General features: G+C 34.3%; 1 protein-coding gene across 3 annotated transcripts in view; it reads right to left on the bottom strand.

The window, feature by feature from the left end:
* The window catches only part of SEPTIN7 (septin 7), a 116,302-nt gene that overhangs the window by 72,645 nt on the left and 26,933 nt on the right, over positions 1 to 16,724 (bottom strand). For all 3 annotated transcript variants that reach the window (XM_011224199.3, XM_002918653.4, XM_034670436.1), the window contains exon 3: positions 12,390 to 12,492. In XM_011224199.3, the coding sequence (XP_011222501.1) occupies positions 12,390 to 12,492 (103 nt within the window). The remainder of the gene's footprint in view (positions 1 to 12,389; positions 12,493 to 16,724) is intronic.

The raw sequence follows: 16,724 nt of genomic DNA, 5'->3' as shown, positions 1-16,724 counted from the left end.
CTTTCTTTTCTCTTCAACACAAATATCTGGATCTTAAAACTAAATTAAGACATAAAAATGCACTAATAAATATATGCTTAAAATATTTTAAGTAAAAATTTGATTTTAATATTTTACTTATTTACAGACTTAGTAGATATATTATATATACATTATATATACAAAGTACATTCATATACACAATTATCTCAAGCCCTCTGTCAGACAGCAGTAATTACACATAGCAGACAGCATTAGTGTCCAATTGTCTCCACTCTACCACCATGCTAAATCCTCAGATTCTTAAGGGGTATGTCTCTCTCCTTTTTAATCTTAGCCCCATACCTGACTTAGAAAAACTAGGTAAATGTTTCTTGTGATAAGAAATTGAGATTCAAAGTGATCTATCCAAGGTCAGAAAGTTCATTTGTGGCAGAAATTAGAGTTTAAAACTAGGCTAAATACATGTTCTTTTTTAGTGTAGTAGCTGTTGTACTAAGTATTATAAGGTAGATTTATGTTAAATGTAGAAACCTGATTTTTTTTTACCATATGCTAAAAACATAAATAAAAAACATAAGTATAACTAGCCCTTTTACAAAATTGCCAAAATAAATTATACATTTGATATTTAAGCACAACAGAGAGTTACTGGTTTCAGAACTCTATCCCATCAGGCAAATAATATATTATCCCCATTAAGCCCAAATAATAACTCCCCTGACTCTTTACATGGAACTTTAAATGTATACCACTAAAGCATCTATTAAATTAAATTGTAATTAGTAGCATGCATTTCCCTGGCTGACGTGGTCATTTTCATTTTATATTATTAGCTTAATCCATAATTCCTAATACTTTATTGCTGATCAGTTGTATCAAGTGAATTACTGATCATTCAATTAAAATCTATTCTCAAGACCGTGACAAGGTATATGGAAATCTCACCATTATGTTTTACTGTAATTATCACCACTTGTAACATAATAAGCAATTCACAGTCTCCTATCATAAAAACTTTAGTTAAGAATAAACCACAAATCATGCTTCACACTGATTCCTTGACATGCACTACCTATCATCTGTTTACTTGAGGGGTCTAGGTGCAAGAAAAGAAGCCCCAAAATCTGAAGTTTTCTTCCTTCTAAATATTAACCTATTTGTCTCAATTGTTAATAAATTTGGAGGTCAACCAAAAGTTGACCAAACTCAGTTTGCCAAAATGTATGTAAATGGAGCCAATGGTACCTCTACAATACTACACATACCTGCAAAAAATTTTCACTTCCAAGCTAAATTTTTCCAGGGTTTTATCCCCATTAGTCATTTTTATGGCAGTCCCAAATTATAATTTTACTACTTTTTTTTTAAGCATCAAAAAAAGTCAAATTATTTCTTCTACTCAAATGCCAGTTAATTCTATAACTAAAACTTAGTTTTTAAGCCCTTCAAAATTATTTCAGCTATTTCTCTTCCACTTTCGTCCCTGAAAATTCAGTCCAAAAATCATTATCTGGGTCTGAGAAAAGAAGGTGACCATGTTGGAGGGAGAGCTACAGTGGCCCAAGAGCAGTGTGTTTGAGACTGCAAAATGAAGATGGCTTCCAAAGGTGTCCTGGGAGAAGGCCTTAACCCAAACAGGATAAGGAGGGCATCTGTGTGAGAAGACTAGCGTGGCATGGGGTGTCGTAGCACTTGAGAAGGGTGAGCAGGGCCACTGCATCAGAGAGGAGAGGGGAGGAGCCTGGGGAATACAGCCGATTAGTTATCTACAGGGTGGACTGATCAAGTAAATAAACATATTAGGATAATGGTTTCTTACCTTAGAAGCACAACTAAAGAAAAGATGAGAAGTAGAAGGATCCCTGTGGTAACAAAATTGGAAATATCGGTGTGAACTTTGTAGAGAGAGATAGATACAGATTAATGTAAATGTAAATGTGTCTATATGTAAGCATATATGAATGTATAGAAACATATATTTGTTATTTTCTGTTTTTGATAGTGATTTTGATGGTTATGTAAGAGAATATGCCACAGTAGGGAAACATGCATCTCAAATGTTTGGGGGTAGGGAGAAGAAAGTTATATACAATACTTGTAACTTTTGTGCTTAGAACTGTTTCAAAATTAGGGGCGCCTGGGTGGCGCAGTCCTGAAGCGTCTGCCTTCGGGCTCAGGGAGTGATCCCAGCGTTCTGGGATAGAGCCCCACATCAGGCTCCTCCGCTAGGAGCCTGCTTCTTCCTCTCCCACTCCCCCTACTTGTGCTCCCTCTTTCGCTGGCTGTCTCTCTATGTCAAATTAATAAATAAAATCCTTAAAAAAAAAAAAAGAACTCTTTCAAAATTAATCATTTCAGCACAAGAATCACTATAAATCAATGCCACATGCTTCTAATTACATAAAATACCATAGTTCCCAATTTTTTAGATAAACAACAACCTCTTTGGAGAATCTATATATCACAAACTATCCCCAGAAAAAAATACATGATAAAAATCTCAGTTATATTTCAGGAAGTTTAGTCAGTGAACTCATTTTGTGCCCCCGTTTTCCCTAAAAAATCTGATCCAGAACCTTCAGTAACTTAGCTACTGCCTTAAATTATCACTCCTACATAGTAAAATATATAAAAAAAGACTGAAATGTAAATGCATGAAAATTATATACTTAAATGTGTTTCTGTTTATTCAAAAAGAAAACTTAAATAAAATTAACAAGGTTGGCTTTCCCAACTTTAACCACCTTTGTAAGGTCTTTCATGGCAGACAGGTTATACCCTTCCAACCTTTAAAATAATTCGGAGGTTGTGAGGCTCAGTGGTGAAAAAAGTATGGTTTACTGGCATAAAACTACCTTTCCAACAAAATCTACCTGTTGTGTACCAAAGCATAAAACGATAGAGAACTTCCTGCTTTGGGACAGAATAAACCTGGTTGTTAACACAAAAACCACTCAATCTATAAATGCTCTGGAGAGAAAAATGTACTAAGAGTATGAAGGGGAAATTCTGACCTCTTGTGGTGCTGAGCTGTCTATAGTTATAGGTAGAAAGAAGAGACATTAATACTATTTCATATTTTAAACAGATTTCAGAGACATGTGACACAATTACCTAGGAAAAGGATGGACCCATCTGATCAACAAATAGTACCTGATCTTCATGCCCTAGATTATAGATGATTTCAAAATTGCGCCTTAAGGATCAAGAAACAGTAGTCTGCCGTGTCAAGAGGAAAACCACACACTAAAAGAATCTTTCCTGTGTGAAAATTCCATAAAGAACTTGCACTGACAAGGTCTTCTTCCTTCATTACCTTGTCTTCAAAGTCTTAAGCACCTTTCTTTGCATATAATGCCCAGTCTTTTTAAAATTTAATATTGATAGGGGCCCCTGGGTGGCTCAGTGAGTTGGGCATCTGACTGCTGATTTTGGCTCAACATGATCTCAGGGTTGTGGCATCCAGCCCAGCATGGGGCTCCAAACTCAGCAGGAGTCTGCTGCTTTCCCTCTCTCACTGTCCCTCCCCCCTCAAATAAATAAATCGTTAAAAATTTTTTATATTGACAGACTATGTAACCTTCTCCTTTCTGTCCCAAAGTCTAGCTAATTAAAATCAACAAATGTTTCGTAACTTTAATTTCAGTCCATCTATCCAACGAACCTTCAGCATATTCAGTATCAAGAAAACAATTTCCTTATGGGTGGAAAACATCAGCATTCTCACCTCTCTTCTCTAATTCAGCCCATTTACTATAAAGTTTTAGGGCTCTCAGGAAGGCTGTTAAAAGAGTGACTATGTTTTCCAACATTAAGTATCTTAGGTGATCTATTTTTTATTTTTCTTATCATTTTTTTTATTCATAAGTGTACTCTTTTATCCCCATCCCCCCACCCACCTCCCCATTTCCAAAAGACTATGATCTATCTTCAAAGACTGTATTAGGATAGAACAAGTATGAGAAGTCAAAATAGATTAAGAATTATAATTCAAGGATTAACCTATATATATATTTAAAAAATCACATTGAATGACTTTTTTTTTTTTAAGCCTACTAAATGAAACAGGGATATTATCCAGACTACATTTCTTATATATGTCAATTCAGGCATTACCCCTGTTACAACACTGAAAAACTCCCAGTCTGTAAAACTCTTTTGTGTTTTTCCGAATTATACTGTTCCACAATTAAGATACTGAAAGTAAATCAGATAAAGAATTAAGTATAAAAAACATGGATATATTAACTACTAAAAATATTATGTACCATTTTCCCAGGAATTAGTAGTGTATGATTTAAGGCAGTGGTATGCTTTTTAGCTATAGTCTTATTTCTCCTACTCCTACAGCATGTGGTTTGTGTATTTTATGCCAGTTATGATTTAATGATGTAGTTAACTTGTATACTTTTGTCCTCCTCTACTATTCCTTTACAGTGCTTCATCTACATTTACATTCTTCCCATCAGCATCCATGGAATGAATAGCCCCACCTTCAATTATACTATACATCTCAAACTCAGGCAGAAAATATTTTCTCTTTTTTAAAAGTATATATTTAGTAGAACAAACTTTTAAGGAAACAATTTGCCAATATGTGTCAAGAGCCACAAAACATTGAAACATTTTGCTACAGTAATCCTACTTCAGGGATTATCAACAAATCAATAAAGATCCTGCCCTCTGCTTCCCAAAACACATACACAAACCCTGTGTGTTTAAGGATCTTCACTGCCATGTTATTTGTAAAAGGGGAGGGGTAAAAACAAAATGTCCGTTAGTGGAGAAATAAATTACAAAAATTATGGTATTCAGTCATAGATTAGAATATTATGCAGCCGTTAAACATGATAGTTAAAATGTTGACCAAATTTTCCATCCCATAAATTTTTATTGTCGCATTATTATGAGATCAAAGAGAGCAAATCATTTAAATATCAAACGAAAAAAGCAATGGCTAAATTTGACACAGCCACAGTTGGAAATATTATGCAACTGTCAAAAGTAAAATATTGAGGATAAATACAGCAAAATGTTAATGATAATTATGTCTTGTCATTTTACTTTTATTTTTTTTTTAGTGTTTCCTAATTTTCATGTGTTTCAGGTATTATTATGGAAAAGTCTCCTTTTCAGAGAGGGAGATCTTCCCTGATAACTCTAAACAGATCCCACCATGTTTATTTTCTTCCAAAAAAATAACACAATCTGTAATTATTTTACATATTGTTTGCCTATCTCCCTAAATTAACATAAACTCTAGTAATCTTCCTACACAAGTCACAACATAATTACTGTAATTTATAACTCTAATAATGTGGTATTTATATAGGAAGAACTACAGAATGAACTAAACCAAAGGTTGGAAAGAGAATCAACCATGCACATATATTTTTAAAAATCAAGCTTGTAATAAATGGTTTGGGGAGAACTACTTAAGGATTTAAAAAATAAAATAAACATCAAATTCCTGTCTCACATCTCACATCAAAAAAAAAAATCCACATAGATTTAAGACTGTAGAATAGGGGCGCCTGGGTGGCACAGCGGTTAAGCATCTGCCTTCGGCTCAGGGCGTGATCCCGGTGTTATGGGATCGAGCCCCACATCAGGCTCCTCCACTATGAGCCTGCTTCTTCCTCTCCCACTCCCCCTGCTTGTGTTCCCTCTCTCACTGGCTGTCTCTATCTCTGTCAAATAAATAAATAAAATGTTAAAAAAAAAAAAAAGACTGTAGAATAAAAAGTTAATCCTTTAGTCTATATACTTAAATAAAATACAGTGGAATCCCCAGTAACCTCGGATCAAGCAAGAAGACATCAGGATCAAATGCCATAAGAAAAAAGACAGCATGGACAATATAAAATCAAGTTAAAACACAACACAGAAAAAATTCTGGCAAAAAATGCCAATACCTAATAACAAAATACTACTACTACTACTACTGCTAATATGAATATTAATAATAATAAATACCCTAGAGTACCTGTATCTAATTAAAGAAAAAAATGAGCACAGCTTTTTAGATTAAACTAGAATATGCTATTTACAAAAGAATCAATAGCAAAGATAAATAAATCCTAAAAAAAAAAAGTTAAGTTAACCAGCAACAATAAAATATAAATGAAAATAAGATACCAATTTTTAGACATTAGATTGGGAAAAAAGAAGACTATAATACCACTGTTGGCAGTATGCAGAAAAAGGAGTATTGTCAACACCAGGTGAGTGGGCAAGATGGTGTACCAACTATTTTATGGCAATTTGGTATTATCTATTAAAATGCTTAGGAGCACATGAGTGGCTCAGTTGGTTAAGCATCTGCCTTTGGCTCAGGACATAATCCCAGGGTCCTGGGATCAAGCCCCATGTCAGGCTCCCTGCTCAGCGGGCACCTGCTTCTCCTTCTCCCCTGCTTATGCTCTCTCTCTAACAAATAAATAAAATCTAAAATAACAATAATAATAAATAAATAAATAAAATAAAACACAGTATTCAAACTTTCAAACCTTTATCCTAAGGAATTAATTAAAAATGTGAGGACAGACAGAATATAACCGTGTTTATTTGTAATTACCCTAATGTTGAACAATATGTCAAATTATGGTATATTCAACCTATACAAGCCACTAAAATCTATGACTCAAGCATAGCTAGGTTATCAAAGAATATGTAACACCAAAAGATGATCACAATTCACTGCTAATTTTAGAGGGCAATCACTGATACATGAACAAGAATACCGTATGTTTCTACGATTCAGTTATCACTGAATGAGAGATTCTGATAATATTTATTTTCATTTTGCTTTTCCACATTTCCTAATTTTCTATTAATGAAACATTAACTTTATTACAAAAGCACCTTTTAAAATACACAGATGAAAAACCTAGAATGAATTTAAAAAATTAAAATAGTGGATCTGTGAAATTATGTGATTTCTTTTTTCCCAAAACTTCCTCTGCTTTAAATTACTTCTTCTAAGTAAGATAAAATTCACATACCATAAATTTCACCACTTGAAAGTGCACAATTCAGTGGTTCTTCTATATTCACAACACTGTGCGATCATCATTATTTTATTACTAAAAGTAAAATAAAAATAGAGCTCAAGGAAGAAATTTTTGAAATACTACTCAAAGCATTTCAAGTCTCCAACATATCTTTACTTCAGAATTACATATAATACCACTGAATGATGAATAACCTAAAAACAAAATGAGTCAATATTACCTTTCAATTTCTTCAAATAACTCTGGATGTTATTACAATTCAACACCAACAAGAAGATGAGAGAAAATGACAACTATGACAATGTATATCCTATTACTGACTAAACACCTCCTAAACTTTAGCTTATAAGCCATATACAAAAAATACATTATGATAAGCTTGAATCCCCAAAATGGCAAGGCAGTATAAGATCCCTCCCACTGAAAAAAATAGAAAAGCCAATCCTGCTACTAAAAACACTTGGTATAAGGCCAAATATATCATGACAAACACTAAATAAAGAAAACCTCTACCATAAAAATCGTGCGAAGTTCAAGATCACAGAAATGAAAGAACTGTGGATTTTATCCTCTAAGAATTAAAAGTACAAACTTCCAGTCATAAGTCACAGGAATGTAAAGTACAGCACAGGAAATACAGTCAATAGTACTGTCATAACTTTGTATAGTAACATGGTAAGGTCATTTATCATGGTAATCTATAGAACTGTCAACTCACTATATTGTCTACCTGAAACTAATATTTCAACTTTAAAAAAGAATTCAAAATAATAGATTTAACATCACTTGTTTTCAAAAATATTTTCTGGGAAGATAAAGAATTTATAGTCTGAGTTCTACCTCCTTGGAGAATTCTTGTAAAATCAGAATTTTACAATTAACACTTTACTTCTTAGCATAGTCAAGTCTAATTAAGAAGCACACAAGAAAAAGCACACACTTTGCTGAACTAGAGACCTAAGTGTCTTTATTATTTGATACGGCTGACAATGAGTTTTGAAGTAAATTTTCAAATAAAGATTTAAAATCAAGAATTCCAATCTATTTATCCTGGTGGCAATCAAGGTCTTCAAAATCTAGGCTAGCCTACCTTTCCAGCCTAATTTTCAACTATTATAACGTGATGTCTTAGGGGTCAGATACTAAAGCCAATGTTCAGTGCAAATTAATCTTGAAAACCCCTTATATCATCCATAAACCACAATTACACACAAAAATGACAACCTATTTTTCTTCCTACACCAAAACAGATTCTGTGCCTGAAAATATAAAAAGTAATTAGTTTAATGTACCATACTGGCTCTACAATGACATTCAGCAAGGTAAAATATTCACAATATGAAAGTATGTGGAAGCTGAAAACGACTGGGGAAATAGAAATTTCACCTCTCCCACTTCATACCTGCCCTTGGTCACATAACTCATTCCAGTGGAATGGCAGAAAATAACTGCTCACACAAGTATTCAGGTTCTTTAATTCTCAATCATTCCTGCCCCGCTACCCCTCTCATTTCTCTTTGTCTTTTTCATTTTTTTAGGAAAAACAGAACATTCAGATGAAATCATTTAAGTTCAAGACATACTGGATGCACTCTACTTAGCTCTGCACTCTATCAATACCCCCAAATGAGCCTCTGCATAGTACTTAAGAGCACACCAGACTAAATGAGAAGTAGACTGGGTTTGGTTTTACCATCTGCTTAGGAATGTGACCATGGGAAGTAACCTAATCTCTCCATGCCTCAGTTTCTCTCTCTCTAAAATGGGGATAACAATAATACCGACTTCACAGGTTGTTGTTAAGGTTTGTATGAGTTAGGTACATACTCAGAACACTGTCTGACACATAATAGGTTATGCAGGTATTGGCTGTTATTTTTCCAAACGGACCATCGACTCAATGTCTATCCCAATTCTATTCTTCAAAAATCTGTCCTATTACCTCTCCTCCTCAAATAAGGCAAAAATAATCTCCAACCAGGGACAAGCTCTCCAAACCCTTCAACTACTACGGCCCTTAATTTTTGTATGATTCCACTGATTCAAAAGTACTTCCTAGAAATGTTACTTACCTTTTTATGTGTACTTTATGTTGTCATATAAATTATAAACTCCTTTAAGATATGGGAATATACACTATGCCTCCCTGATACAAAGAAGGCACTTAAATAAGTACTCAATAAATTTTGCTTTCCAGGCAAGGTTACTGGATAAAGGTTTTCCAACAAAGGACAGAGTTTCATAAAGAAATCAACTGTTAAATATAGATTTTGTTTGTATCAATATATAAATCTTAAACTAAGAATCGTTATAAAAGCTAAAACTACTCTGAGTTTATATCTCAAAAATGAGGACTTACAGAACAGCTAAAACTAACAACACAAGAAACAACAGGTGCTGCTGAGGATGCAGAGAAAGGGGAACCCTCTTGTTCTGCTGGTGGGAAGGCAAACTAGTGCAGCCACTCTGGAGAACAGTTTGGAGGTTCCTCAAAATGTTAAAAATAGAACTACCCTATGATCCAGGATTGCACTACTAGGTATTTATCCAAACGATACAAAAATACAGATTCAAAGAGCTACGTGCAGTCCGATGTTTACAGCGGCATTATCAACAATAACCAAACTATGGAGAGAGCCCAAATGCCCACCCACTGATGAATGGATAAAGATGTGAGATATATGTGTGTGTGTGCGTGTGTGTGTGCGTGTGTGTGTGTGTGTGGTTATGTATGGACTATTGTGTATGTATGGACGATTACTCAGCCACCAAAAAGAAAGAAATCTTGCCATTTGCAATGACGTGGATGGAGCTAGAGTGTATTATGCTAAGTAAAATAAGTCAGAGAAAGATAAATACCATATGATCTCACTCATGTCGAATTTAAGAAAGAAAACAGATGTACATATGGGAAGGGGGAAAAGAAAAAAAGGAGAGAGGAAAACAAGCCATAAGAGACTCTCAATGATAGAGAACAAACTGAGGGTTGGTGGGGGATGGGCTAGATGGGTGATGGGTATGAAGGAGGGCACTCGTGATGCGCACTGGGTGTTGTATGTGATGAGTCACTGATTTCTCAGAAACCATTATTGCATTGTATGTTAACTAAGTAAAATTTAAATTAAAAATGAGGACTTAGCTTATAAGGAAGAGCTTGCAGTTAAGAATAATAAAGCAAGGTTAGCTTTAGCTTTCTGTGATTTGCAAACAATGCTGTTAGATTTGGCCTAAAGTCAGAAAAACCAACCATGTATTAGACACTTACTTAAAAGGTGACTATGTTAGATACTCTAACTATGCAGATGAAAAGATTTAATTAAACACTAATGTTCAAGGCAAAGTGGGTCAGGATATTAACACCCATTCTCCTTTAATTCCAGCCGAAGTCGTATCAAGGAAAAGAAAAAACAAAAGCTGTAGTTCACAAAAGGACTGACCAGAAACTAATAAATAAGATATTTTCAGACTGCATATTTCCTCTAAAAATCATTTCAGCTGACTTAAATTATTATCACCTGGAAAAATGCCAGAGATTTTAAACCAAATATCTGGCCTTGATCCCAGATATTATGCTACTAAGTATATGTCCAAGAAGTTATTCTTCAAACTAAAATTTTAGTATTGAAATTTTTTTTAATTGTTACAGTTCTCCTAACAGACCTAGAAACTTTTCTTACAAATTACAAAATGATCTTATATTTGTGTACAGTTTGTCATTTAAGACCACAAATGTCATATATGTAAAGGTAAGATTCAGTATTTCTTCACATATAATGATCATGTTAACTACTCTACAAAAGGAAAGGTATGTTCTCATGTTTTATCCATCTATCTAGACCCACCTCTGCTTCACAGCAGCAGTTTGCAAGCTGGGTATACTATGCTTCTACTCAACCAGAGACAGCCAAGTTAACCAACTCTACCAAACATCAAGTTTGCAGACTTTGTACCATGTTTTATTTTTATTATTTTTTTTAAAGATTTATTTATTTGACAGAGGGAGACAGCCAGAGAGAGAGAGAGGGAACACAAGCAGGGGGAGTAGGAGAGGAAGAAGCAGGCTCCCAGCAAAGGAACCTGATACGGGGCTTGATCCCATAACGCCGGGATCACCTGAGCCGAAGGCAGACGCTTAACGACTGCCACCCAGGTGCTCCTTGTACCATGTTTTAACTAAACTATCCAACACAGATATTTCCAAACAGCCACAAAGTGACCATCAGGTAAAATAATCTGGTCAATTGATAAAATAGTCTTCCCTTTAATGAAGGAGTATTTCAGAGCTAATTCAATTAATCTAATTCGACACCCAAATAAAAACAATAGGAGTTGAATGTAATTAGCAAAAATTAATGAACACTACAAAAAAAACCCCCACGTCAACTCAATTTTCTTTGTCAAGGACAGTGAATCCATTATCCTGCCTTTCACCTTCTTAAAACGTATAGGGAAATACAAAGTTTCACCATCCTTAGGATTTACATTCTAAAGTCAGCCTCTATGAGGTGAAAATATTATACATTGAAGATTACTAATCTTATATACAATATACTGTTTCTTTAAATATAACAATGATGGTATCAACATACAGTCAAAATAACCTTTGACAATCTCTTAAAATGGACTTCAGGCAGAGTATGGTGTTCATAGGATAAAATACGTAAGAAAAATGAGACTGAATTAGAGAACAAAGCCAATTTCACTAACTACAGAACTTAGACTCACTGAATGAATTTGCAGGGTAATGACTCACATGATTATGAACCTCTACCCCATTCTTCTTTCTCAAATTCAGAGCATGTATGTTTAAGTTAAATGCTCATGTGATATGACTACAGTATAGTATATAAGCCAGAGGATAAAATTATCCTGGAGTAATAAGTAAGCACCAGACACTATTTCCTTTTGTAGCATTACCAATTGAAGAGAATTTCTTTATAGTGTTCTATTCCTCTACCACCCCCACCGCTTTTCAACTTTTAGTTTCTAAAATTGTGCCACCTTAAAAAAAAGAGGTAAGAGAATATATAAATCCTATCATGCTATCAAGTTAAATTTTAACATGTATTCACGTAAGGGGCACCTGAGTGGCTCAGTCGGTTAAACATCTGACTTCGGCTCAGGTCATAATCTCAGGGTCCTGTGATGGATCCCTGTGTGGGGCTCCCCGCTCAGTGAGGAGTCTACTTGTCCCTCTGCCCTTAGCCCTGCTCATGCGCTCACGCTCTCTGTCTCTCTAATAAATAAAATCTTCAAAAAAAAAAATGTATTCACATAAGATATAATACAATTTCTACAGGCATTTAGACTACTGCCTTCTTAAATTCATTCAGAGTTGATTAATAACTTAAAACTCAGATCAAAATACAATTTTAGTAAGAAAACATATCTTACCCACAACCATAAGTGTGAATTCAAACCCTCTCTTCACTGATTTTCTGTACACTTGATTTGGGAGATTTGCAAATCCCACATAGCCTTCAAGGTTCTTCTGTTGCTGAGAAAAGCAAAAAGGGCCAAGTTATTCCTGTATTAAAACTCCTGTCACAGATTTCAAATTCCCATCAATAACCTATTTTAGAAAACTATACAAAGTATTATCATGGCAAATCAACCTGCCACAGAGCAAAGATTTCAACTCACAATGAGTCAATAACAAGATTCAGATCAATCAGCTAAGAAAAACAAAACAAAACAAAAAAACCCCCACAAAACCCCAATATAAAGGATTTTTTACAATAAAAAAATTCAAACCCCCTTATAGTAAGAACTCTTTTAATTATCCCTTTGCTCATACTAATTACCACAGGTATGAATTTCTTGAAATTTGTCTTCTTAATCATGAAATGAAATCAAATGTTGAGTTTAAAACAATTTTCTCATAAATTCTTAAAAGCTCTCATGGTCAATGTAAGTAAGTAAACAGTATCTTTGAAGCTATTAATACCAGGTCCAATTATGCCCCTTCAGCATTTCTAATGATCCTGTTGCCTCCCTCATCAGGGACATCAGATTCATCCCGACTTCAAAGAAAATCAGAATTCAGTTATCCGCATGGTTTTTGATCCTTTGATGACCTCAACAATAGTTTCATGAGTAATTCAAAGAAACCTACTTTTAAATTGGTGTAGTAATTAAATCTGACTTTTAACTTACCCAATGGTGAGAAAAACTGTCCATAGGTCAGACCATCTGAGTGAGTAGTCTTACCGGCTAATTTTACTTAGAGGTAGGTCTTAGTCATCATTAAAATACAATGGCAAAATATTCCTAAGAGGTACATATTTCTCTTAAAAGTTTTTGATACATTCAATGTCTCATTAAAAAAAAATACTCATGAGATCAAAGCATTAACTCAACACACTTGGATTTAACAAATAGCAATCTGCATTCCTCACTAGTATCACATGTAACAAAATATTCCATCCACCACCTTTTGGCCTTTTTTTTGGATTCATATAAACTAATCTTTAAGCCAAATGTTGACAGGATAACCAAGTTAATTAAATGGAAAAGCTAATTTTAAATACTAACTAGGATACTGATCAGAATATAGTATTTTAAAATCAAATATTTGAAAGTCTACTATGTGCAAAGCTAAATCTAAATTTATTAAATTTAAGCCTTCCTTAGCTCGTATTTCATTCAACTGTAAGTTAAATTTAAGTTAATTTAGACTGAAAACATTTCTGTATAAATTATCTCATATACTCACAGCTACTTTGTAAAGAACACATTTCCATCATTCCAGTGTTCCAGATTCCATCAGAACAGATCCACAGAGGAACAGTAAATGAGGAATTCCAAGAATTGTATATGACACATTTCAGTCCAAACAGGAAAGGCAAATCCATTGGAACATCACAAAAAACAGAGGGAAAAATGAAAGTTACTTACATGTGACTCAATATATTAGAAGTAAATTACAAATGAAGTGAGGACAGACTCCACACATGTCAAATAATACTTTTTTTTGTGGGATATAAGGCCCAGTGACTTTTAATTAATGTTCAGCAGCTCTCCTGAAGACCTCTTATCTTTTTATAAAAGCCAATTACTATGCCCTGCCCTTAAAGTTTTAAAAGAAATGGTAGAAAAGTTGTCAAGTATGAAGTTTCATCAAGGTTATATAGGGACCAAGTTTAAATCCCAAGGAAAAAAATGTAACTTTCATGCAATTTTGCTTTGTTAATCCCTGAATTAAAAGAGCCCATATCAGATAAATACAAATGTTTTAGTTAAAAATCTTTATACAATGCTACATTTCAAGTTCTATTGATTAAAGTTCAGAAATGGAATACAGACTTGTAGATACAGGAAAGGGAAGGAAGCTAAAGATAGCAAGTAACAAATGGGAAGATGAAGCTGTGATAAAGATGTGATCTGTGAAAACTGAAAAGCAACTAATGAAGCACAAAGAAAGTAGACTAACTTTGGACAAAATGTCTGTGAAAAGTGTACATCTATATTTTATATTGACACAAATCTATGAGCTATATCACAACCTGGAACAGATGATGATATTCAAATGTCAACTTCACAGAGGCCTGCCCTGACCACCTTATCTAAAATTACAACTCCAATCTCCTCCACACTTCGCTGCAGCTTTATGTTTTTCTCCTTAGCACTTTTTTTTACCATCTTACACATATTTTACTCATCATATTTTTTGCAATCTCCACCCTACTCCACCTCCAACTACAGTGTGAGCTCCATCAAGGTAGAGATTAAATAAATTACATAAATTGTGGCATCAAAAAAGAAGCCGCCATCTGGGAGAGTTGGAAAAGTTTCTGAAAGAGTATTTTAGGTTGCATATTCAAGGAACGCTCCAGAGAAAGGCATAGAAAAATGCCAAAGAGTATGTCCATGTGTCTTATTCATTGCTTTATCCTCAAGTCCTAGAACAGTCTTCGACATATAGCACAATATTGGGAATGAATTAAGAAAAGGGGGAAAGATTCCTACGCAAAGGGGTTGGGACCTAAAGTGGAGATGAACTTAGTACTTTTAGACCAAAAAGAAGGTACATGAACTACAATGAAGTAAGGCGATGGATCAGGCAGAAAAGTGATAGAAAACGAGGTCAGGGAGGTAGGCAGAGGCCAGATCATATGGGACCCAGCCAAAGTAAGAAATTTGGATGTTATTTTAGGCATGATGAGAAGCCACTAGAGGGTTGTACGGAAGCAAGTGACCTGACCTGATTGTGTTTTAAAGATAGCTCTCACGGCTAAGAGAAGTGGAAATAAGAAAACTAGTAAGGAGCCTACTTCAATAGTCCAAGGAAAAAAGGGTGTACTGAATTTAGATGGTGTGGAAGCAAGAAGGGATAGGAAGGGTTCAGAATATATTTTGAAGGTAAAACTACCAGGACATTGCTGATGCACTGGCTGTGACTGGTGAAGGAAAAATAGACTAAAGTAACTCCTAGGTTTTTGGCTTAAACAACTCAATGGAGTGGTATCTCTAAGGAAAAATAGGAACAATAAGGGGAATAAAAGATTAGGTGGTGAGGGCCCAAATAGTCAAAATCAAAAACAGCTTTGAATGTGTTAAGTTTGATGTGTCCATTATATATTCAAGAAGGCCAGTAGGCAGATAAATACATAAGTCCAGAAACTGCAGGGTTGGTTAGTGCTGAAAACATAGACTTAGGAATCATAAGCACATAAGTAGTATTAGCAGAGGGCTGGATTCTCGAGGAGAAACTACAGATTAGGGGGTCTAGCCAGAGTCCTGGAGCACTCCAACACCGAGATGTCAGGCAGAGAGTGACAAAGATCAGTCATCGAGAAGGAACACCAGGAACGGCTCAAAGTCACTCAACTGGGTTAAATGCCACTAAAAGGTCAAATGAAATACCAAACACATAACCATAAAAATAAGGTTACTGGTAACTTTGGATAAAAGCCGTCTCAGTAACATAGTGAAGAAGAAGAGTGAGTAGGTTCAGGGTAAATAATTCTTTGCACATAACTATTATAACATTTAAATAATTTTATATTTTAAATTAAATTATTTTAAAATTAAACACATTACTTACCAGCCCCCTATAATTATTTTCCAGAGGAAGAAAACCATGTCATACTCATCTCTATATTCTTAAGAAAGCGCTGATACGTGAGAGGTATTTTAAAAAGCTAAATGGCTAAAATAGATACTTTTAGGAAAATTCCTTCTGAGGAAAAAACTGTGTTAAAAGCCAAAAAAAAAAAAAAAAAGAAAGAAAGAAAAAAAAAAGAAAGAAAGAACTTTGGGAATATACTAATAATATATCATGGGCTGACTAAAACATATAGACTTTTCACATTTCATAAAAATCATTCCTTACCCCAAATTCTAAAATCAACCACAGTCTGTAATTCAAGACTTAACCGCCCACTGATTCTTTTCCTGGGCAAATAAAATGTTCACAGTACCAGTGTGAAATATAATCTCTGGATAAGAAACATTATTTATAGATGTGAGTGATATAACTGTGACACTTATAAGCATGTGAATATAGATAAAAGTATATTCTCACGCAGGCTTCTACCAAAATACCTTAAGGTCTTAAAAGTATTACTTGATTTGAAACATGAATTACGTAAAAATAAGCAGTTATCAAGTCATCATTTCTAAAGGCATATATTTACAAAAATCTTTTAGTTACCATGCCAAATCTCCATGTCAAAATTCTTATTTAAGAAAATCAAATCACAACAATTCACTGCTTGTTATTTCACT

The sequence above is a fragment of the Ailuropoda melanoleuca genome, chromosome 1, assembly GCF_002007445.2.
Source record: "Ailuropoda melanoleuca isolate Jingjing chromosome 1, ASM200744v2, whole genome shotgun sequence".
Lineage (NCBI taxonomy): Eukaryota > Metazoa > Chordata > Mammalia > Carnivora > Ursidae > Ailuropoda > Ailuropoda melanoleuca.
The sequence above is the reverse complement of the archived record's forward strand: the minus strand, read 5'-3'. Positions and strand labels throughout refer to the sequence as shown.